At 42.7% G+C, this 22,750-nt stretch overlaps 1 protein-coding gene across 8 annotated transcripts in view; it reads left to right on the forward strand.

Moving 5' to 3' along the window:
• Nucleotides 1-22,750, forward strand: part of kif13a (kinesin family member 13A) — a 35,441-nt gene that overhangs the window by 3,041 nt on the left and 9,650 nt on the right. For 7 of the 8 annotated variants that reach the window (XM_029452156.1, XM_029452157.1, XM_029452158.1 and 4 more), the window contains exons 3-24: nucleotides 8,535-8,547; nucleotides 10,799-10,859; nucleotides 11,664-11,756; nucleotides 12,477-12,657; nucleotides 14,340-14,427; nucleotides 14,937-15,071; nucleotides 15,192-15,304; nucleotides 15,423-15,534; nucleotides 15,912-16,124; nucleotides 16,238-16,348; nucleotides 16,439-16,573; nucleotides 17,663-17,793; nucleotides 18,081-18,167; nucleotides 18,251-18,426; nucleotides 19,115-19,334; nucleotides 20,586-20,748; nucleotides 20,881-21,024; nucleotides 21,346-21,495; nucleotides 21,615-21,779; nucleotides 21,904-22,077; nucleotides 22,177-22,328; nucleotides 22,462-22,594. In XM_029452156.1, the coding sequence (XP_029308016.1) occupies nucleotides 8,535-8,547; nucleotides 10,799-10,859; nucleotides 11,664-11,756; nucleotides 12,477-12,657; nucleotides 14,340-14,427; nucleotides 14,937-15,071; nucleotides 15,192-15,304; nucleotides 15,423-15,534; nucleotides 15,912-16,124; nucleotides 16,238-16,348; nucleotides 16,439-16,573; nucleotides 17,663-17,793; nucleotides 18,081-18,167; nucleotides 18,251-18,426; nucleotides 19,115-19,334; nucleotides 20,586-20,748; nucleotides 20,881-21,024; nucleotides 21,346-21,495; nucleotides 21,615-21,779; nucleotides 21,904-22,077; nucleotides 22,177-22,328; nucleotides 22,462-22,594 (2,950 nt within the window). Of the gene's footprint in view, nucleotides 1-8,534; nucleotides 8,548-10,798; nucleotides 10,860-11,663; nucleotides 11,757-12,476; nucleotides 12,658-14,339; nucleotides 14,428-14,555; nucleotides 14,852-14,936; nucleotides 15,072-15,191; nucleotides 15,305-15,422; nucleotides 15,535-15,911; nucleotides 16,125-16,237; nucleotides 16,349-16,438; nucleotides 16,574-17,662; nucleotides 17,794-18,080; nucleotides 18,168-18,250; nucleotides 18,427-19,114; nucleotides 19,335-20,585; nucleotides 20,749-20,880; nucleotides 21,025-21,345; nucleotides 21,496-21,614; nucleotides 21,780-21,903; nucleotides 22,078-22,176; nucleotides 22,329-22,461; nucleotides 22,595-22,750 lie in introns of those variants that run through there. The other variant, XM_029452161.1, reaches the window with a different exon arrangement.

Raw genomic sequence — 22,750 nt, forward strand, 5'->3', positions numbered from 1 at the left:
TGTAGCCGCTTTCATGTTGGATAATCAGTTAGACATTGCAAAACTTTCCAAATTGCGTCTGAATTTGAATCAGGTTTTGCAAAGACGACACAGTGGCACGAAAACATGTAAGTCACTTAAAGAATTTGAAGAAATATAAGGGATTTCCTTTGATGGCTAAGCCTCATTCTTTGCACCGCCGAGCATTAAAGCAACACTCGTGACCCACATTCCCCCTCTCCTATTTCCCTGAGAAATGAACAATAACCTCAGTGGTGAGCAAATGAAACATGGATTGTGACTCCAGGGCGACAGGTTAAGTTTCCCAAGCTTAATCTTTCATCTGCCTGTTGAGTTGGCACGAACAGCATATTTGAAATGGGAATCTGAGAGAGTAGTTTTGTTTTCACGCGCCTGTCTGCTCTCCTTTGGGGTTTCGACACAATGAAGGTGGGGGTGAAGAGGCAGAGAAATACCTGAGGCTGCTGTCTGCGAAGGGATTGAGTGGTGGAGCTTCATGACAGGAAAATACCCTCCGACTCACACAATGTGTTACATCTAGCATGTCCGTCAACGTGCAACAATTGAATACAGGGCCATCATGTCTTAGAAAGTCCTCTTTATGTAAACCCCTCTTTTTCTGCATATATAGTCCAGCATTTCAAGATGATCAGCGAATGTATGTCTTTATCTGATAATGTCCGTTTATAAGTTTGTCATTTCTGCTCTAATCTCTACCTTATCACTAGAGCTCAGTTGGGTTTATCTCCACTTGACTGAGGTGTCTTGCTTACTTGGATATCGTAATCTCAAAAAAAGTCATCCCCTAGAAGGGTACTACTTCCTCATCTTTAAATGATCTCATACAAATATATTTTAAGTATGTTCAGAGATATTTATGTGGTTAGGTCCTCCATGTGTTTCTATAATTTTATTTAAAATGCTGCAGTCTCAAAGGATAGTTTGACATCTTGGGAAATACGCTCAGATACGCTGAGTTAAAACAGTTTAATCAGTGAGGTTTAGAGGTGCAGGTCGGGACATTTTTTACCTGTGAACAGAACCAGGCTAGCTGCTCCCAATGTGTCCAGTATATGTGCTAAGCTAAGCTAACTCTGCTGGCTGTAGCTTCATATTTACAGGACAGATATGTGAGTGGTGTCGATGTTCTCATGTAACTCTCCTCCAGAAAGAAAATAAAGAATATTTGCCAAAATGTTGAACTATTCCTGTACATTTGGTTGGACTCTCTTCTACAGTCTTTCCCTGGTAACTGCCAACCTAATGTGGTCAACATGTGTTGTGTTAAGGCCTTTACAGATAGCCTCTAATGCTCTCTGTCTGTTTGCTAACACTTAGCCGGTGATGCACAGATGCCCCATTTGTTAAAGGGGACACATTATGAAAAACACACTTTTTCAGTGCCTGTGCAGATACATTTTGGGGATCCGAAGTGCCTACCAACCCACACACTGTGCAATAAGACAAGGCAGTCATGTGGACTTGACTAGGTCAGCAAAACATGGGATTCAACAAGCCAATCAGAGATGGCTCCCCTTCTTATGTCACATGCAGGCTCATTAGAATATACAGCCCCCCATCTGACTATCTCCACCCACGGCTTGAGAACAACCTTTGTGTACTATAGTTTTCTCACAAGCCAATCAGAGCAGACTTGGCTTTTTCGGAGGAGGGGCTTAAAGAGACAGGCCACAAAATGGAGCGTTTCAGACAGAAAGTGAATACAGGTATATTCAGACAGTATGAGAAATATAATGTTTTTTTTAACATTAAAGCATGTAAACATGTACTAGTAGAAACCCAAAAAAAACAAGTATTAACCTAAAAATTAGCATTATATGTCCCCTTTAAATAAAGGTGTTGAGTAGACGTGACAGCGTTTTTGAACTTTTGAAGGTTGTTCACATTCTCTGTCAGGTCACATATGACTAAGTCTCACCATGCTTTCCAAAACAAGACTTTTATTGAATGACAATGTTGCCTTGTCTAATGGCTGCCCTCAGGAATGTTGCCTTTGTCTTTTCATTTTGCTCCCTATATGCCAATAATCAACCTTTCCATTCAGTAAGATGTTGTTCTCAGAGTTATTTGGCCTAAAACAGCCCAACCTTTCTCTGTAAGGCTTTGTTCAGACGTGCTATTAGGAGAAAGTGTTGTGTGACGCTGATAAAACGATTGTATTCCTCGAGGACCGTTCCTTGTTTGTCTAAAGGGTGGGACATTGTTTACATCTTGATCCAGAATTGAGAAAAGATGGCGCCCTCCCTCTTTGTCAAGCCTGTGTCTCATTAATCTCAGATGTGGCTGCTCAGTCTGAGAGCAGCCTATGTGAAAATCCACTTTCGGAACATTTCTTTCATAACGATTCTGGTTTTCCTTCTTGCATGATTCTCTCAGATGAGGCCTTTTTGAAGTTTTGAGACGGCTTGTTGTATTTACATGATTGTAATGTTGTGGTGGGTTTGGTTTATTGTGAACTCACTTTCAGGGGAAAGGGATCCAAGCAACATTAACAAAAACAAGTTTTTAACTTGTCTCTGTCTGGAAAGAAATACTCATTAGATTTCATTATGTTCAAGCATGTCATTACTGTAAACATCTATTTGGCATATTTATCTTGGTAATTAATAACTTATGTGATATGTTTACACTTTATGAGCATGATTACTCTGGCTTTTGTTGTCTATTGTCCTTAGCCGCACTCGCCATATGCATTCAGATAAGTGACATCTAGCAAGCAGACAGGGTGAAAGGAGGTGTGTCCTGGTAGTAAATGTGCCACTTTATTTCCCCTGGGGAGGACACCTTACCATATTGAACAAATTGATGAGCTTCACTTCTTTCTGGCTTGTTTGTTGCCTTTGAAAGTAACCAGATTTAAGGCTTTAGAGCAGATGTGGTCAGTATCCCTCTCTGTGTTGTAGCATACACACAGCCTGCTGCTGACCCAGCTTCTCACTGTGGTGTCAGAAATGCCGGAGAGGATTAAATTAGACCCGGCCTGCATCATATGTTGTGTTGTTAACGTTTGTTATGGAAACTTCGAAAGTCCCACACAGAAGTTAGCGTGAGCATCATGTGCGCTGCTGATGTCACAGCTCTTCATTAAGACTGTTTTTGAGATCCTGGCTTCCATATTGGAACTTTGACTCATGAGGCTGGTAGGTTGTTTCGCTTCGATGTTTACCACCGTTGCTTAGCGACAGCTGTTGCCAAGTTACTCAAACATTCTGGAGTTATGTTGATGACCTAATGAGTGATGTCCTGCAGCCACCTCAAATATTTTCATCGCAAGCTAATTTTAGCATTTAGAAGAATGACCCATGGACACTGTTGTTTAAAAAATGCTTAACTAGCGAAGACCAGTGGTGAAATGTAACACAGTACGTTTACTCAAGCATTTTGAGGTACTTACACTTTTCTATTTTATTCCATTTCTACTCCACTGCAGTCCAGAGGAAAATATTGCACTGTTTACTTTGGTTCGGTATATTTGAATGTGTGAATTCGGAAATACTATTGGCCTGATTTTCATGAACGTTGGTGGAAGGGTTCATGGGCAAAGAATGAACCTATTTAATTCTTGAGCAGATTCGAATCACTTTGCCGATTCAGGATACATTTTCTGTTTTGTTAATATTGCAAGATACGGCATTTGGCCTTGGCGGGGGTCTGCACTCTCTGGCTGCCCTTCTTGTTAAAGATTAAATCAGTAGTACTTGTTTGGCTTGTATGACCCCCTAAAGTACAATAAAAACAAAAGTGTTTGTTGTCACATTTCAGGTATTAGCTGAGTTGTTAGCTGCTCCACCGAAGAGACATTTCTCCTGTAAACTTCTCACATGGTTTGTATCAGAACTTTTTTTTTTAACATTCTCACAACCCCTCAGATATATCTTGTGAGATACCACTGGACTAAACTACCACACTGTGTATAAAGTATTTAAAACTAGCACTAGCTTCTACAGTAAAATGATGCTTCAATATAGTTCATTATACCGTATAAGTCAGAAGAGCTATTTTTACACTGTGGTATTGGTACTTATACTTAGGTAAAGGATCTGAGTACTTCTTGGCAATGGAAATGTTACGTAATTAAGATGAAGAAGCTCCAGAAATGGTTTGTTTGGCAGAAGTCAGAGTTTGCTGTCTCAGTAGGTTGTCATGTTTACTTTTGAATCCCTCATGCTAATAAAAGTAACAGCCTGCTCAATCTTACATTAGGCCATATGTTTCTTTGGAATCTTCTTGACTGTTATTGGTCAGCCAAGAGACCCACCCTCTCTTACTGAAACTAACTGCTTGGCATTTTCCTGCTCTCTCCTGTCTGTCTGTGCAGCAGGGTGACCTCTGCTTTGAGTGGGTGGGGACCGGCGTGTTCAGTTCTAAACATACTGAAGGACCATCTGAAATGTTAGCCTGTCGCCTCTGAGAGCACAGCGCGCTGTAACCCAACTCTCTCACACACACACACACACACACACACACACACACACACACACACACACACACACACACACACACACACACACACACACAGAGCTCTAAACGTCGTGTTTGACTCTGCATCTTGTTGAATTAAAATGGTCTGAAGTGTTAAAACATCAGGACAACAACAGGAGAATAAGTCATATGTGGAGTTAAATGGAGGCTAAAAGGGTGGGGGAGGCATAGTTTCAGCAACTGATCGAGAAGAGGAATTTTAATTTATGGGGGGGTGTGCCAGCAAAAGAATATGTTTGAGTGTGTGTGTGTGAGCAGGGTGGATGAATGTTGGGGGGGTGAACCTCATCCATGTGACTTACATATTCCATTTGAGCAGCAGGATTATATCATCAGAAACTCCCACAAAGACTAAATCACACAATCTGACAATATCCTTCATGCATTGGGAAATGGGGAGCTACCAACATGTGCATTTCTAGATTTGGATTTATTTATTTTTCTTTATGATTTGAAACTCATTTTCTGATTTCAGAAGATAACACCACTTACATCATTCCTTGTAACTAATTTGAACCAGCCTGCTCCCAATGTGTCGGTTGGAGGGGTGTTAAATTTATTGATACATTAAAAATGTGATATATCTATTTGTCTGAAACCTCTGTGAACGCAGGGAAGCTATGTCATTTTTTAAGGGTGGAGAGATGCTTCAATGGGTGGATGGATCAGCAGATTAATCTGGTGTGTTGCCTACTGGGCTAGAAGAGCAGTTTTTGGTGGCATAATAACCCAGTGGCCTTAATCCGGCTCCATGACCACGGGGGGGGGGGGGGATTCCACTGCTGCTCTCCCACTCTTCATACCTTACTTTTGGGCACCAGCATACATGGGTCAGAAAGATGCTGAACAAATCTGACCTGCAACAATGAATTTAAAAATGATCCCAGTCTGACTCTGAGGAGGTATTTCTTGCTAAAAAGTGATAAGAAATAAGAATTTTACTTAAAAAATGATCAAAATGTGCTCCTTTAATCTGTTTGTAACTACACAGGATGAGTTCAGAGGGGGAGAATCATTGTAGTGTGAGAGATGTTCACCCTCGGCCAAGTTGAAATCATTCATGGGTGCCTTGGCATCAGGTAGCTGGAGGCGTGGGAGCCTGAGCGTGCCCTCAATGACGCACACATTAAGTCACGCAGAACCAGCCCAGAATCAGACTTTCAGCCATGCCCTGCAGGGTCTGCAGTGTCCACCTGCATCTGCCTCTGAGGCGGGGAAGAATCTGATGTTATCTGGCACTTCTGTGCCATACACTACATGTGTGTCACACACTTGGTCAACCACAACACAGCCTTTAATAGGCCCTCAACACATGACTTGGCAAGCATGCTGATTTTTAAGCAAATGTCCCGCAGGCTTCATGCTTGAATCACTTGGGGCTGCACTGTCGCACTGTCACACTGTCACACTGTCACACTGTCACAGCATTTGTGACCGAGCAACCACCGTAGCATTGTCTTAACTGGTGAATTAAGAATATTGTAATAACACATTAATTCATCATGTGTAATCATTGTATAGTTCATTACTAGTGTCTTAATCATTTGATTGTTTTAAGTAATTTGTCTGTGGTTGCAGCCTATTTGAGTATTTCTTTGTCATAACTGAATGTCTTTTTAAGAGCGCTGCTTAGACAAATAGAGTAGTTTGAATACATCACCTTTGTATCTGGGCAATTATAAGGGCAAGTTTTCACAATTCTGTGACATTTTACATTACATTAACAACTATTAATTAGTTAACAACTTGATGGATGATGAAAATAATTGTTCGTTGCAGCGCTTAATGAATTGAGTATTTACAAATTGACAGTATTGAATCATTTTATTTCACATGCAACACCCAGTGTATTTAGCATAGTCATGGCATTGATAGAAAGTGCAATTTAATGTTTTTGTTGTTCAAATGAGCATTTTTTTACAGTCTAAATGAGTCATTTTGACCATAAAATACACAATATTTTGCAATAACGAGTAATGACAAATGTAATAAGCGTTTCTATAACAAAATGTAGAGAACGTAGTTAACATGGTTTTCTCAAGCAAAGTACAAAACTGCTCAGAAAGACGCAGATTTCTGTGGAGATTAAAGAGATTATTTCCAAAGCAGAGTGCCTAATGTACTTTAATTTATTGAGGGGGAGGTCTTAACATTGTGAGGGGGGGGGGGGGGGGGGGGTAACGAAAGACACTATAGCAGGAAAACAAGAATGAAATGAAGTACATTTTTAAAATCAAACACATCTCTTATGACACTTTTTTCTATGAAATTCTAAATATAACAAGCTGGAAACAGTTGTCTTGTTCCACATACCGTATACTGTACATACATTATATGACACAATGATCAAGAGCCACCAAACCCCGGCAGCAGCTCTGCTTCAGTAGATTTAGTTTCTTCTTCTATAGAGTCTAGACTGCACGCATTCCATAACTGCATGTTTTGTCTCCACAATGAGTGCGTGCGTGTGTTTGTCTCCGTCTCTCTCTTTCCGGTCTTCTGTCTGTTGTCCCTTTGTTCTCCATAGGGATAAATCTGTTCTCTGTCTTTGTCCGTTTCTCATTCTTCGCATTGGCTGCCGTTCCGTCTGTTTGGTGTCATAACTCTCCCACTGTTTTTCTTTCATCCGTGTCATCTCTACTTTGTAGCCACACTGACATTTGAATATTTTCTTTACCTTTCAAGTTTTGGGACCTGGTTAAAGGTTTTTGATCACAGCTCCTAATCTGCCCATAGGAAGTCTTAGATGTGTGCTCCCTGCTGTCTGATGCTGATATCTCATAGTTCCTCACAGTTCCTCTCTGCTCTGCAGTGTGGAGGGCCCGAATAGAGGACGGGGCTCTGCTGCCGTCTTTGTCTGCTCTGATTGAGACCCAGTCACAGTGGTTGTCAGTGGCCCAGATTCAAATTCAGGTTATGAACCCAAACGAGGCCCTCTTCCTTTTTTCTCCTCCACCCACCCACTCTCTCTCTTTCTCTTTCTGTCCCTCATCATAATGAGCTTGAGTACAGTTAATGCCCTGGGTATAGTCCTCACAGGAACTCTGTTCACAATTCAAACCTTTTAGTTTAGATTTTTAATTCATGTAAATGAACGCACAGAAGAGTATTTTTCAGGCGTGCTATTGTTGGTGACTCAGCTTAGTGTGTGTGTGAGAGACTTTGGTGCAGTGTTTCAGTCTTGCCCTGTATTAGTTACTGTGTGAAGGTGATGCCCACCTTTGTCTCTGTGCCAGGAGATGGCTGCAGGACGGATCTGCTGACGGTTGAAGGACAGGACTGTGGCAGATGTAGACGCACTAGGGTCGTGTGTATGTTGTACTGCATCATACTGCAACATGCATGTGCACAAGATAATTTCCTAGCCATGTATTACAATGCGTCTAACATTTGTTTGGAGTTGTTACTTTAATGTTATACTGTTTCTGCTTTGGGGGATTCCCTCCCCAGTTAAGAGAATAATCCTATATAACTTAGTACCATATATATCACCCTTTTGTCCTTGGTTCCGGCAGCTGTTTATGCTGAGTGTGGCTTCCCCAACCTGGCCTCTCTGTTAAGTCCACAGGCATAAGAGCTATTTACTCAACAGAGTCAGTGGGACATTGAATCCTAAATCTCTTCCCTTCCTCACGCTCCACTGGACCAATTATGAACCCAATCACAGCAGCACCTACCACCAGGAAACGCCACTGTTCCCAAGTGAATGAGGGAATAAATGAGGGAAGTAGTGAAAGTAGAAGTCACACCAGGAATTTAAAAAACGTAGAAAGTTAGAAAGGAGTCTGAGGTTTCATAAAAAAGTTTGGTTTCAATGCACATATTTCTGTTTCAGGAAATCTGTTTGCATTGACACATACAATGGGTGGTATCCTACTGTGACAAGTGCAGCTGCATCTTACTGAGTGTGAACATGTTCTGACTGTTAAATTGTATCATCGCTAACCATTTTATTTCTTCTCTCTCTGTCTTTTTCTGGTTCACCCGTGGGTTTCTTCTGATTATGATGGACGCCCCCTCTCGTTCAATAGGAAACAATCTAAGGTAAGTTTCGTGTTTTTGTTGATAGAGAAAGAAATACTGGCCAGCATCAACAGAGCTGCAGTGTCAGCAGGAACAGTCATCTGTAGTGACTCCTCACTTACTATCCTGGCATCGCAGATACTGAAATCATCCAGAAGCAGGATGCTGCACAGGCAACACAACTCCCCTGAGGGAATGGGAAGCATCGCGAACAGGTCGATCTACTGTTGTGCCGTTGTTTCTAGGCCCGTGATTGAGAGTGTTTTAGTAGTTTGGTTGGTCAGCAGGAGCCGGATAGATGTCCGTGTGAATGTGTCAGCGCTCTAAGATCTCGTGAACACCCACAAAGGCTCTACAATGAGAGAGGGATGAGCGCGGACACTGGGGCAGTGTGTATGCGCATTCAAAGCTGCATTGTTGGAGTGCACCCCCACCTCCCCCCTTGACAACACGCTGGTGACTAGCTCAGAGATGTTTCACACACCGGGGACGGGCTTTGTGCTCAGTGCACTCGGCCGCTGGCGGGACCGGGGGAGCGATAGCGTGGGGCACAGGCGTGCGTGGTCTCTGGGGCCTGTGAACCCGAGTTACCCTGTAATACCCTTCAGCTAGACGAACACGTGGCTGTCTGCTAAGTTATAGTGGCACTCAAATTAGTCTCCCTGCATTCTAAAGGGTAAACGGAGGTTGCAGTCCAATCACGTTCAACCAGTTTTCATCCCAGAAATGACAAAAAAGGCCGTTGTGCTTCTCAGCTTCATCATTATTTGTACTGCTGATTAATAGTAATTGTCCAATCATGAACAATTTGTTGCGCAGTCACAACCTCAGGCCGGACAGGGACAGACCAGAGGAGTTTGAAGACCGAGTTACCAAACCAGCCCTAATTGAGAATGATGGCACTTTTGTTCCTGTGAATGGCACCCACTCACTTGTCTGAAGTCACAAGAGGAGGTCTTACTTTCAAAGCATTCTCAGTTCTTCCCATGCTGACTGTGCAACCAGTAGTTCCCTGGCCAATAGCCCTTATTATGATTAGAAGGGAGCTCAATTATTTGGGGTACTTGTGTAGGGGAAAGTGCTTTGGCAGAGCTGCAGCAGTGCACTGGAAGCCAGGCGTAGTAACATGCAGCAGTGTTGTGCTTCCACTGCAGGATGACAGTGCAGCAGCCATTGTTCCCACGTTTCAGAAGAAATCTTAAAAAGTTGCTGAGCTGGGATAAAAGAATATTAGCTTTCTTTTTTTCTTACACAGCTTTTATTTGACCTGATCAGTGTTCCGGCCAAATTAGGCATCAATATCAATGAGTTGCAGAAAAGCAACATGAGAAAGAAAGTATGCCACACAATCAGAATGAAATAGAATTTAAAAATGTGATTATAAAATCATCAATATACCTTTTAATACAGTCATGTAAAAATATTCCATCCTAGAAAAACAATCCAAATTGCACCTTAAAACAACCCAAGAGCTGTCTAAAGCCATAAATCACACACTTTTGGCAGCAATAATAAAAAATCGAAACGCAACTTTTCATCATTTACATTTAATTGCAGAGGGAGGGAGCAGCATACATACGTGCTCTGTTACTTAGTTCAGTGTGGACTTTGTAACATATCTCCTGTCAACATGAGCAGAGAGTTTTGAAACAAAATATATATACTAACTAATTGAAACTGGGGATTTGCAGCATGTACAGTAACAGGAGCTGTTCTGTCTGTGAGGAGTCGGGGTCTTTGGTAAATGAGGCCACTGCTCTCTCCCAAAGAGCATCCTCTCTGTGTGTTATCCACCCAGAGCTCATGCAGGTGCCTGGGACACACAAGGGGTCTCTGCTGCTGAAGCCTGTGTTGTGAGACCCAGCGCTGAGGGCTGAGAGCCAGCCTGCACCACCGGGAACTGCTACGGCCCCGTTTCCTTGGAGATGAGGGTCAACGGGTGCTGGAATTTCTTCTGGGGAGCGCTGACCCTGATTTATGAATTCATTTAACTCCAGCCACGATGACAAAACTCGGCGCTGCTAACAGTGGATTTGTGCAGACAGTCATGGCGCGGTCTTAACGAGCATTACCTCGAACAATACTCGGTTACACTTCATCTTACTCACTTAGACAAGCTCAGTCCTGCCGATTTACATGGTACGCCACAATAAGCCTGTTATTTTCGTACCTCAGAATAAGTAAGACCACTCACACCTTTGTGTTGTACTGTACATGCTTGGACAAGTGTGAGAAGTGTGTGTTTACACTCCCTGTGCTGACTTATCTGCAGGTGTTCGCTTTTGACCACTGTTTCTGGTCCATCGATGAGTCCAACGTTCCCAAATATGCTGGTGAGTCATAAATGCTGAAACTGATCCTTCACTCATCACCAAAGAACTCAAATGAATGAAAAGACCTGCTGCCCTTTGTGCAGCGATAGCGCAGGGAAACTCCCTACTTGATGGAAAGCAGTTTTTGCATCATGCAAAGCAAAGCAGGGTAGTTCGCATTTTGAGAGACCACATTAAAATATCCAATTGAGTTAGTTGCCTTTGTATTTTCTGAAAACAATAAAATCATCATTGGGTTTTATACATACTAAAATATACATGTTTTTGTATAATGTAGCGTAAACACACATTTGTAATGAACTACCATTCATTTCTCTAATGAGTGCTGCACAGAAAAGGTTACAGCTTTAGTTTTTGTAAGAAAAGAGGCCACACTGAGGTATATTTACATAATCATTGTACATCTTTTTTCTTGTCATATCGCTCTCATTTTGCGATGGAAATGCTTACATCTGCTTTGTGCTGAACAGACAAGGCAATCTGTTCAGTGGAGGGCTGCCTCAAGGGCCCGTGCCACGGCTTTATTTAGCTCATTAAACAGCTGTCCTATTCAGCAGGAGCACGACTGCGACCGACTCAAGAGATTTCTCTACACAGCCCAGTGTTTTCCATACGTCCAGTCATCTTTCATGAATTCTTATTCTTCCTTCTTTCTTGATTAGTGGCCCTTGTGTATACATGTCTCTGTGTTAATGTTATTGCACTAATTTAATGATGAAAAACAGACAACTAGTAGTACTCAAATATCTGAATGGTTTACCTGTTTACCAAACTCTCCATGGTTACTGATGCTTTGTCTAAAAGGTCAAGAGGTGGTGTTCAAGTGCCTTGGAGAGGGAATACTTGAAAATGCATTCCAGGGATATAATGCCTGCATATTTGCCTATGGACAAACAGGTAACTGAAAATCCAGATGAAATCTACATTAAATCACTCTTTCCTTGTTGCTAAATCCATTACATCATGCAGTCTATATGTGCAGGTCTAGTTCCGTAGAAAGGTTAAAGAACAGAGACACTTGTATTTCTAATCACACTGGTGAATCACTCAAGTCATATCCTTCCTTCACCCTGGATCACATGAGCTCCTTTATCCCACTTCCTGTCTTTTTGTAGAGAGACACAGCTATGGAACAGTTTAGAGAGAAGAGCAACAATATTTCAGTGGCCCTCCAATCACCTGATGTGCAGTATGAGAAAATTCATGGTCCGCAGAAAATGAATTATAATAACTTTGGTGATCCTGTAACCTTTTATCTAGCTAGCCCAATCATCAGGGCAAAATGTGTAATTGGCCAATACTTTGGTTTATAACCAAATACCTGCTCAACTGATGACATTCTAAGATTGTGACCATGGTACACATTATACCTGCTAAGCATCAGTATGTTAGCATTGTTACTGTGAGTTTGATAGCATGACTAGACTTTTTTATATTGTTACAACAAGTAGAGAGAGTTAACTCATGCTAAGTATGTTCTGCTCAATCCTTTCTGAAATCCAACAGTTTGTGTCTTCACAGTAGAGATTTAAGGTGAACTGTTATTGAAGCACTGCACTGTAGAGACGTCTCTCTGTAGAGGACACAATCATGTGTAAATCTGCAATGTCCATCCAGGTTCAGGCAAGTCCTTTTCCATGATGGGGAATGGGGAGCAGCCGGGTTTAATCCCTCGACTCTGCTGCTCGCTGTTTGAGAGGGTCCACAGAGTGGAGAACGAGGGCCATACTTTTAAGGTGGAGGTGTCCTACATGGAAATCTACAACGAGAAGGTCCGTGACCTGCTCGATCCTAAAGGGTGAGTTTGATTCGGGGACTTTTTCTTCAGAATAAGCACACGCAACATGCATTTGTAATGCTTTTGACCTGCGGTGACACAGACGCAGCTGGTGGTACAAACTCTGGTGAAATGTTCTTGATTCACTCCCAACTCCAGCACGAGCAGGGACTTCTCCGTCAGCTCCCACTTTGTGTTAGTTTGCCTCTCTAGCTCTGTTGTGTCTAGTAGCTTGAATGGCGGACGGTGACAGAATGATGTGAGTAGGAAGCTCGACCCAGTCATTTCCTGCAGAACAGCGGCCAGCGTCGTCCTCTGACACGGCTGCATTCTTCGCCTCCGTGGTCTGGTGCGGGTTGGCAGACAGACAGACTGCAGGGGAGAGCAAACTGTGAAAGTGTGTGTTTCAGGGACATCTGTTAGTGAAGCTGGGAACCGGAGAGCGGTCAGAGCAGCCTGTGAGCCCCACAGAGGGACTACAGTGGAGTGCTCTGTGTGCTGCAGATGTCTGAAGATGCAGCCAGAGCCATTTGGATGGCAGCTTCCTCACGCTTATATAACAAACTCTCTTCTTCGTCCATCTGCCTCTGTGCTTTTTGGGATTAGACATTGGCTGTGGTATAGACATGTGATATAGAGTCAAGTGTAAATAAGATGTCTGTCACACACAATGAGCTGATCATTCTAGTGGTTGCATCCTCTTGTTTTCTGCAGTGTGCGGTAGATTGCTAGAGTGGAAGCAGGGAACGTGGTTTCTGTCTGTCATTCTGTGGCCACAGAGATTCAGTGACAATTACAGATCTATAGGAGTTCTCCTGAGCAGGATCAGTTTCAGTTTACCCCCCTGCACCATCTAGTGAACACCTACCTCCCCTTAGTTTAAGTGTGTAACACGGCACATTATTTATTAAAATCAGAAAGTCTAACATAACAGAAGTTGTGCATTGTCTTTAAAGATAAGTCAGGTAGTAGTCTATATATTCTTAATGTCACACAGCAAGACCAAAAGCAACAATACATTACTTACAAGCTTTATCTGTGTAGTCAAAGCCTGATATAGCCTTTCCCTGTGTCCCGTTTGCCTCCATCAGTAAGCCACACTGGTGTATTTGGTGACTTGTTCCTTCATTACGATGCACTGAATATACATTCGATTGACCAAATGTGTCAACTTGGCATCAAACTCCTGTTAACATTTTATTGCAGTTGTAGTGCACGTTGCTTATTCTTTCAATATTATATCCACATGTTGTAAGCAATAACAAATGCTACATTTTAAAACGAGAAGTCCTGCCACAGATATGTATGACATTGAAGTTATTCTGAAATGCCATTGTTACCACATACCAATAGGAGGCTGTTTCTTATTGACCAGAAATGAATTTGAATTACTGTTCCAACATGAGGGTGAATAATTCATATGAGCTTCTCCAAACATACGTTTTCATTCATTCTGATCAAGGACTCAAGGTTAGAGGAGATTCTTTCATCTTCTTCAAAGAGAGAATTTGTTGAGCTGCCATAAGTAACTTAGAAGTGTGACATGAATTCAGGAATGTCAAATCAAATGTACATTATACAAACCCTGTTGAAATGTTTCTTCTTCTTTTTTTGCACATATGTCTTAATTAGAAATGGTAATTACTCCTCCCTTTTTTCTTCTCTTTCTGTTACTAATTGTGTTGCTTTGCATATTTTTGAAGGAGCCGACATTCCCTGAAAGTTCGGGAACACAAAGTCCTGGGTCCATACGTGGACGGTCTGTCTCAGCTGGCTGTGACCAACTTTGAGGTGTGTCTTTTACCTTTCTTTCATCGCACTACGAGCAGAGGCGAAGATGAATCCACGCTGTATCAGACGTGGTTTATAGCATCCAGCAGAAATGCCTTTAAGTCATATTCCTAGTTTGTCAAGTTGGAAAGATTTACATTCGGAATAACCATTTTGTTTCACATCCTCCCAAGGGCAGAAACTTCCTGATGTGGGATGTAGTCATGGGGTTTCTTGTAGTTTATATGCCAAGCCTTGGCAGGTTCTTCCTTAATTAAGTCCAAACATCTCCACCCTGTTCCTGTGTGATCTGCTCTGCCTGATAGTGCTGTGGATTTCCCACAGCCTTGGCCCACTGCCTGCTGCGACCCAGCAACATCACATGGCACACGGCCATATGTGAATACCATCTGACTTCACTGTTATCACGATAATCCATGTGCAGGTTTTACCTCAATCTCATGGAATGTTTGTCTTTTTATTTTTCAAACACACATTTTCTTCTCTGAACTCATTCTCTATATTTTTAGGACATCGAGGTGTTAATGTCGGAGGGGAACAAATCTCGCACAGTCGCAGCCACCAACATGAATGAGGAGAGCAGTCGATCACATGGCGTCTTCAGTATCATTGTCACACAAACACTTTATGATCTAAAGTCTGGGGTCAGTCTTTTCTTGCTTTTCGCACACTGACAAAATTAACTTTTCCCTTAAACCAAATACCTCATTTGTCTTATGGGATGGGTCTGACTGGCTGTTCCTTCATGTTGGGCTGGTGAACAGAATTCAGGGGAGAAAGTGAGCAAGCTGAGTCTGGTTGACCTGGCTGGAAGTGAGCGAGTGTCCAAGACTGGAGCTGCGGGGGAGAGACTCAAAGAGGGCAGCAATATTAACAAGTGGGTCTTTTTTGTTTCTCGTATGAAAGGCATACAAATGTATTAATCCCAATGAACCATTTTACAGGTTAACGGCTGATATTTGTGTGTGTGTGTGTGTGTGTGTGTGTGGTTGTAGGTCTCTCACCACGTTAGGCTGTGTGATTTCTGCTCTGGCTGATCAGTCTGCAGGAAAGGGGAAGGCCAAGTTTGTGCCGTACAGAGACTCAGTCCTCACCTGGCTACTGAAGGTAACAAATTACACATGTTTATAACTGACTGAAAGGCAGTGGTGGAAGAAGTATGCAAAGCCTTTACTTAGTGAAAGTAGTAATACCACACTATTAAAATACTACAAGTAAAAGTCCTGCATTCAAAATAGTACAAAAGTATTATCAGCAAAATGTACCTAAAGTATCGAAAGTACAAATACTTATTGATGGTGTTTTATTTTATATATTTATATATACATATATATAAGCTTAAGTTCTGCAAGTAAAAGAATCTGTTGTTACAATGATGATATTTGTGTCTATTAATATAATTTAACTTGTTGAAAAACATTTCTAGAAAGTTATTTCTATAGCTTGAAACCAGAAATGAGGCAGTTATGTTTTCTTGTTTTCAGGACAACCTTGGCGGCAACAGCAAGACAGCCATGATAGCCACGGTGAGTCCAGCAGCCGATAACTACGAGGAGACTCTGTCCACGCTGCGCTATGCTGACAGAGCCAAGAGAATTGTCAACCACGCCGTGGTGAACGAAGACCCCAACGCTCGGATCATCAGAGAGCTCAGGGAAGAGGTGGAGAAGCTCAAAGTTCAACTCTCCCAGGCCGAGGTGAGAGGAGGGATCGTGAGGACCGCAGAGGACTCGCAAATCAACTGAATGAATTCATGCCAGACTGATTTTTACTGATGCTGATCGGTTTTTTTCCCCATTATTTCCATCAGTCATTGAAGGCTCCTGAGCTGAAGGAGAAACTGCACGAGTCTGAGAAACTCATTCAGGAGATGACTGTCACCTGGGAGGAGAAACTGAGAAAGACCGAGGAGATTGCCACTGTATGCACATCAGCCATAAACAGACTGCAAAACCTCAATTCTAATTCATATTTATACGTACAGTTACACTGTTATTATCTTTGTTTACAGGAACGGCAGAAGCAGCTGGAGAGCATGGGCATCTCTCTGGAAACATCAGGGATTAAAGTGGGTGAAGACAAGTGTTTCCTGGTCAATCTGAATGCTGATCCTGCCCTAAATGAGCTACTAGTCTACTATTTGAAGGTATGCAGCTTTTACAATGTGATAATACAAAACTGGTCAAAGTCACAGATACTACACAGCACCCTCTAACATGGTCACCCTGCTGTATCAGGATTGATACTTATTTGTGGGACTACAAAGTCATTATGAGGACTTTTCAGTGTATACTTCCCAGTCTGTGTTTCATTTATGTGGTTCTATTATCGTCTGAACCTACATCTTTTACCCTTTAGTTGAAATTGAAGTAGCTCTTAAAGAAGATAAATAAACAACCCAGAGATGCAGATACATTTTCTTATTGGCACCACTAAATAAAATGGAAATTGTAAGGGTGAAGGGGCATGAATGGATGGAAGATCTTTACAACATGTCGCCATGTTGTTCTTGGCAAATGCTGTAACTTTAGTCTATAATAGCTGGAAAAGTCACAAATCCTAAACACCTCGTAATGGCTGAAGTTTGCACAGAAGCCAGAAAGTTCTTTTAATAACTGTCTCAGTTTAGGGATTAGTCGTCGCTGCCAAAAAGCCAGTCAGCCACTCCCTGGTATTACAGCATATTGTTAACAACACACACCCATTACCTTGGTAATATTTAGCGTAGATTGGGGCCCTTAAACACAGCAGCACATATTGTGCAGTGATCCAGATGACGCTGTGAGAGCAGACAGGAGTCCAGTTAGTCTGGACTTTGCAAAGACGCACTGAAGTGGAACAACCAACCAGCTAGTTGGACCTGTAAGAGCAGAGGCATGTGAGAAAGCAGCCTGTGCGCCGGACAGAACAACAGGCCTTTGTCTGGGTTCTGCAGGCCAGCCTGGCATATCAGTGTGGAATGAGTATGGTAATGTGAAATGTGTTAGTTCACTGCAGGGTAGAACATCCTCCTAGAAGCTGGGATGTTTGTTTAACGACGCCCACTCCACAATGAGAGAGACACAAGTTCTTTCACTTAGGCTTGCTTTGTTTCCGTTTATTTGTTTGTTGCAAACGACAATACTGTTGTGTAAATTGGTTCAATACAAAACATTGTGTTGGAACAAAACTGTTAAGTGTAATTATTTTCAGATTTTTTTGTAGTTTTCTCAATCTGTCCTCCACCTGTGTGTAGGAGCACACGCGTGTGGGCGCGGACACGTCTCAGGACATCCAACTCTTTGGGATCGGTATCCTGCCGGAGCACTGCGCTCTGGAGCTTTGCCCGGACGGTGATGTCACCCTGATGCCGATAGGGAATGCCAGGTGAGCTACACGACTACCTCCGACGACATGCTCTCTGTCTATCTCTGTGTATCTCTCTGTTGTCTCTCTCTCTTCATGGATGACTGGACCTCAGCGTTTCACATGACCTCACTGTACAGGAATCTATGATCTGAGCTCCTCGCTTTGATATCAGAGCCATGTGTCCCTCCCACTACAAAAGGATTGTTCCTTTCTCAATTAGTTCCCCCCCCCCCCGTTTAAAGATGAAGATTATAATGCAATCTGACATCTTCATTATCAGAATTTCATCCCTCTGTTTTGTGCAGGAGCTGTGTGAACGGAACAATGATTGATTCCTTGGTGCACCTGTGGCATGGAGATCGGATCTTATGGGGAAACAATCACTTCTTCAGGTATGAGACGCGTGGTAGTGTGGCCACATTGAAACGCGCGGAGAGTCGCGAAATGAAAAAGTCACTGATCTGTTGTTCCGTAGGATCAATCTGCCTAACCGAAAGCGGCGGGACCGTTTAAAGGAGCTGGAGGGAGCTTCCCCGAGAGAGAGCTTCATCGAGGCAGATGTGGAGACCGCTAGCGAGGCCTCTTCTGAGCAGGACTGCAGCTATGAGTTTGCCCAAATGGAGGTCATAATGAAGACTCTGGGAAACAATGGTATGATTAGGATAATCTGCCTTCTTCAATCTTACAGGATCCTTAAAGCTTTTAGGCCTCAGCTGTATAAAGTATAAAGGTTTCTGAACCTTCAGAATAGCTCGTTCCAGCTAAACTGACCAAATAATAACATTGTTTAGAAATGCCATTACTGTAAAACAATACTCTGTGTTATCACCTTATCTTCAATATAGAAATTGTAGTGTTAATTACAAAATCAGTTGAATATTTTGTCAGTTGAATTTACTAGAGCCTATGTTGACAACTTCCAATAGCTTGTTTTGTGTAATCAACATTTACTCACAGATATTTCATTTACAATGATACGAGACAGAGAAGCAGCGAACCTTAAGATTTGAGAAGATGAACTCACCAAATATTTGCTAAATCATTTTAGCACTAATATTTTTTTAATTGCCAACAGCACATTTCAATACGAAATAAACTTCTTGTGGAATTTTTTAATGGATTTCTTTTGCACAAATTGTTGATTGTAATAAATGTATACATTTTAATAAGCCCATGAGAGGAACCTCACGCTTATCAATAATATATATGTATTTATTTGTTCTCCCATGTTGTGGTTGCAGTTTGTTTAGTTTTCACATGTATTGTTCTGTCCCTGTTAGTTATAATAATCAAGACTTGTGTACTGGATTGTGAGATGTCTTGTCTCTCCTGTGTGTAGACCCCATGCAGAATGTGGTGCAGGTGCTGGAGAAGCAGTACCTGGAGGAGAAGCGGACGGCTCTGGAGGAGCAGAGGGTGATGTATGAACGAGAGCTGGAGTCGCTACGACAACAGCTGTCTCCAGAGAAAACGCCTCAACACCACCGCAGCAGCAGCGAGCGCCTTATGTTCCCGACGCACACCCCACACGGCAAGCTGCGACTGTGGACAGAGGAGCGGTTAGTGGAATGCACTCACACACAGGGTCAGCCCCAGGACTGCATAGCTGAGATATGCACAGTCATTTTCCTTGTTTCTTTTCTTCTTTTTTTACTTTTTGCAGTTACATGAAACTAGTTATATAAATGTGTAGAAGCCAAATGCAGTTTTGAAAGTAGGAAGTCAGTTACTGTACGTACGTGTTGGTATATAGTCTGAGTCAGTCAGTTGCTGCAGCTTTATCAGTATCACCTTAAATATGCTTTCTGGAATACAATTACCTTGTCACCTTCCTGTAAAAAAAAGTCTGAGATGTAAAACTCATTCCTGCTGGAAGTATGGAAAAATTGTACAATTAGGGGATGCAGAATTGTGTCCAACGAGACCATTCAACACTATAACAGCACCAAAACCTTCCTGACACACTGACAGCATGTCAGCATGTCAGCATGTACTGTGCTGGATTCAGCCTCATGATAGTGTTCTGATATCTGTATGGTTGATAGCTAGTTAGCTTTAACCATTATCTTCTGATATGACTCAGTGTTCCCTGATGATTCCTTTTTTATTTGCCACTCTTGCTAATATCTAACCACTGTGGTTTGACAGCCCAATCTGACATGCAGGAATCAGTGACTCTTAAAGGTTCAATGTGTAATTCTGAGCCACCGGCACCAAAGGAATAGGAGGCAGTATATCAATCTAAAGTCATCAATCATCAGAGCACAGAACAACTATAGTATGTTATCCTGTTTATATTTTACTTGTAATAGTTTGCCATATTTATTTTCAGACAGAGTCAGACAGCTGTACTTCTTCTCCCTCTGGTCTGAGGGCAGACTGGCCCTACAGTGACTCACTATCACCTCTAGAGGAACAAGTGGTATTAGAGACTGGACGGAGTGTAACTGTCAGTTAGATGCTGATTACAGAAGATATCTCAGCAACACAACACATAGACGTCTTTGACATAACGTCAACTCTGTTACCTCTTCACACTCTGTTGAGAATGTTTAAATGAAAACATTAAACATCACATGTATTTGAAGTCAAAGTTCAGTCAATCAGTAAATTCCTTCTGGACTCTGTGTATGTTTAGCACTAGCTGTTCTCGTAAATGAGGATGGTGTGCGTATTTAAATCCACACTGAGGGTAGATACCAGATGGCAGGTCTTCATGAACGAATGAATGATCTTTGTTTACTGTTGTCTGTGTGTGTGTCTGTGTGTGTGTGTGTGTGTGTGTGTGTGTGTGTGTGTGTGTGTGTCAGGGATGAGCTTTTTCGCCAGAGTCTTTCTCGACTCAGGGAGCAGGTCGTGAAAGCCAACACCTTGGTGCGAGAAGCCAACTTTTTGGCCGAGGAGATGAACAAACTGGCTGACTATCAGGTCACCCTTCAGATTCCTGCAGCCAACCTCAGCGCCAACCGCAAGGTCAGACCTCTGAACCCCGTGACATCACACACCATTGCCACATCAAATCACTACAGGATTCTATTATTTAAAGGTGTGAATATCTGCTGAAACAGAAGAATAGTCTAAATCTGTTAACCTGTTTTTATGTAGCGTGGAGCGATAGTGAGCGAGCCGGCCATTCAGGTGCGAAAAAAGGGGAAGGGGACCCAGGTGTGGACCATTGAGAAGCTGGAAAACAAACTGGTGGATATGAGAGACCACTACAGGGACTGGAAGGAAGGCACAGAGGAGATGGTAAGAAACAGAGGATCAGAAACAGTGAAAGACTAGAGACCCCTCTGCTCATGAGCTTTGAGTCGTAATGTGGAAACAACATGGACGCTACAAAGTAGAAGTCTTGTAGGGCTAATGTATTGCGTAGAGTGTTTCCACTAATGGCGTGACAACGAAGAGCAAAGGAAACGGATCATGTGAGCCATGAACTGTGTACCAAAATTGGGCCAGTAGTTTCTTTCATAATCCTGCTGACAGACAAACCAAGTCGAAAGCATAACCTCTTTGGCGGAGGTAGAAGAAACTGGATCATTCGGGTGTTTCTCTGTTTGTTTCTTTCAGTATAACAAGGCACACAGTAAATACTGTGATCCCTTCTATGAGGCGCAAGAGAACCACAACCTGATAGGAGTGGCCAACATTTTTCTGGAGTGCCTTTTCCATGATGTCAAACTGCAATATGCAGTCCCCATCATCAGCCAGCAGGGAGAGGTAAGGGTGCACCAACATAAACAGATTGATACACAAACAATTATTCATGTATCTTTTGCGGTTATACTTGAAATTTAGAGATTTTGGGGATTTGTTATTTACCTGCTATGTGCTTACAGGTAGCAGGCAGGTTGCACATTGAGCTAATGCGAGTGAGTGGAGCTGTACCAGAGCGCCTGTCTGGGGGAGACGACTCTTCAGAGAACTCCAGTGAGAGTAGCTGCTACGAGGTGATGGACACCAACGGGGAGATCGTCCACATGGCCAAGAGGCTCACCTGCAGGGTAAAAAGCCACTTGTCACTGGATTTTAACATAGATGGATATTTTTGGAATTGTACGAGGATTGTTTAGTACAACAGCGCTCAGTAACTCAGCGTCATCCTGTCTACGTGTCTCTTTGCTGCAGGTGCGGATCAGGGAGGCCACAGGTTTGCCGATCAACCTGTCCAACTTTGTTTTCTGTCAGTACACCTTCTGGGAGCACGGGGAGCCCACTGTGGCTCCTCCCATGGTCAGCCCAGACAGTCCTTCCCCTCGAAGCCCAGATGCCCAGTTTACTGTCCAGTTTGATAACTGCAAGGTAAGTTTAAAGGAGCTGCTGGTTAATGCCTTACCTTGAAGCATTGCTCTGCTATTTAAAATTCTTGTTAACTTCTTCTAACCTCTTGTCTTTGTGCAGGACTACATTGTGCATGTGACAGATGAGTTTTTGGAGTTTATATCAGATGGAGCGTTGGCCATAGAAGTGTGGGGTCACCGCTGTGCCGGGAACGGAATTTCGCTCTGGGAGTTAGACGCACTGGAAGCCAAGACCCAGACGCTCCGAGACAGGTAAATACATTAGATGTTGCACTCACACTTTTGCACATACACACACACACACACACACACACACACACACACACACACACACACACACACTGACATTTCACACCTAACTAATCTTGGATGTTGCGTGTTCTAGGTGGAGTGAGGTGTCTCGCAGGATCGAGTTGATGATCTCCATCCAGGAGCTGAATGAGCAGGGAGAGTACTCATCTGTGGAGCTGCACCCTGGAAAAGATATCAGCACAGGAGGAGTCTTCCAACTCCGACAGGTCAGAGAGAAACTATGAGCAAGTTTTCCTTTAGGTCAGACTGGCTGTTTTGAATTCTTTGTTCATCATCGAAGCATGCGAGAAAAACAAAGTTTTCTTCAATAAATCAAAAATAAAACGGGGTGAGCAATTGATGTACAAATGGTCATTTTGGGG

Source organism: Cottoperca gobio, chromosome 16 (assembly GCF_900634415.1).
Source record: "Cottoperca gobio chromosome 16, fCotGob3.1, whole genome shotgun sequence".
NCBI classification, from domain to species: Eukaryota; Metazoa; Chordata; class Actinopteri; order Perciformes; family Bovichtidae; genus Cottoperca; species Cottoperca gobio.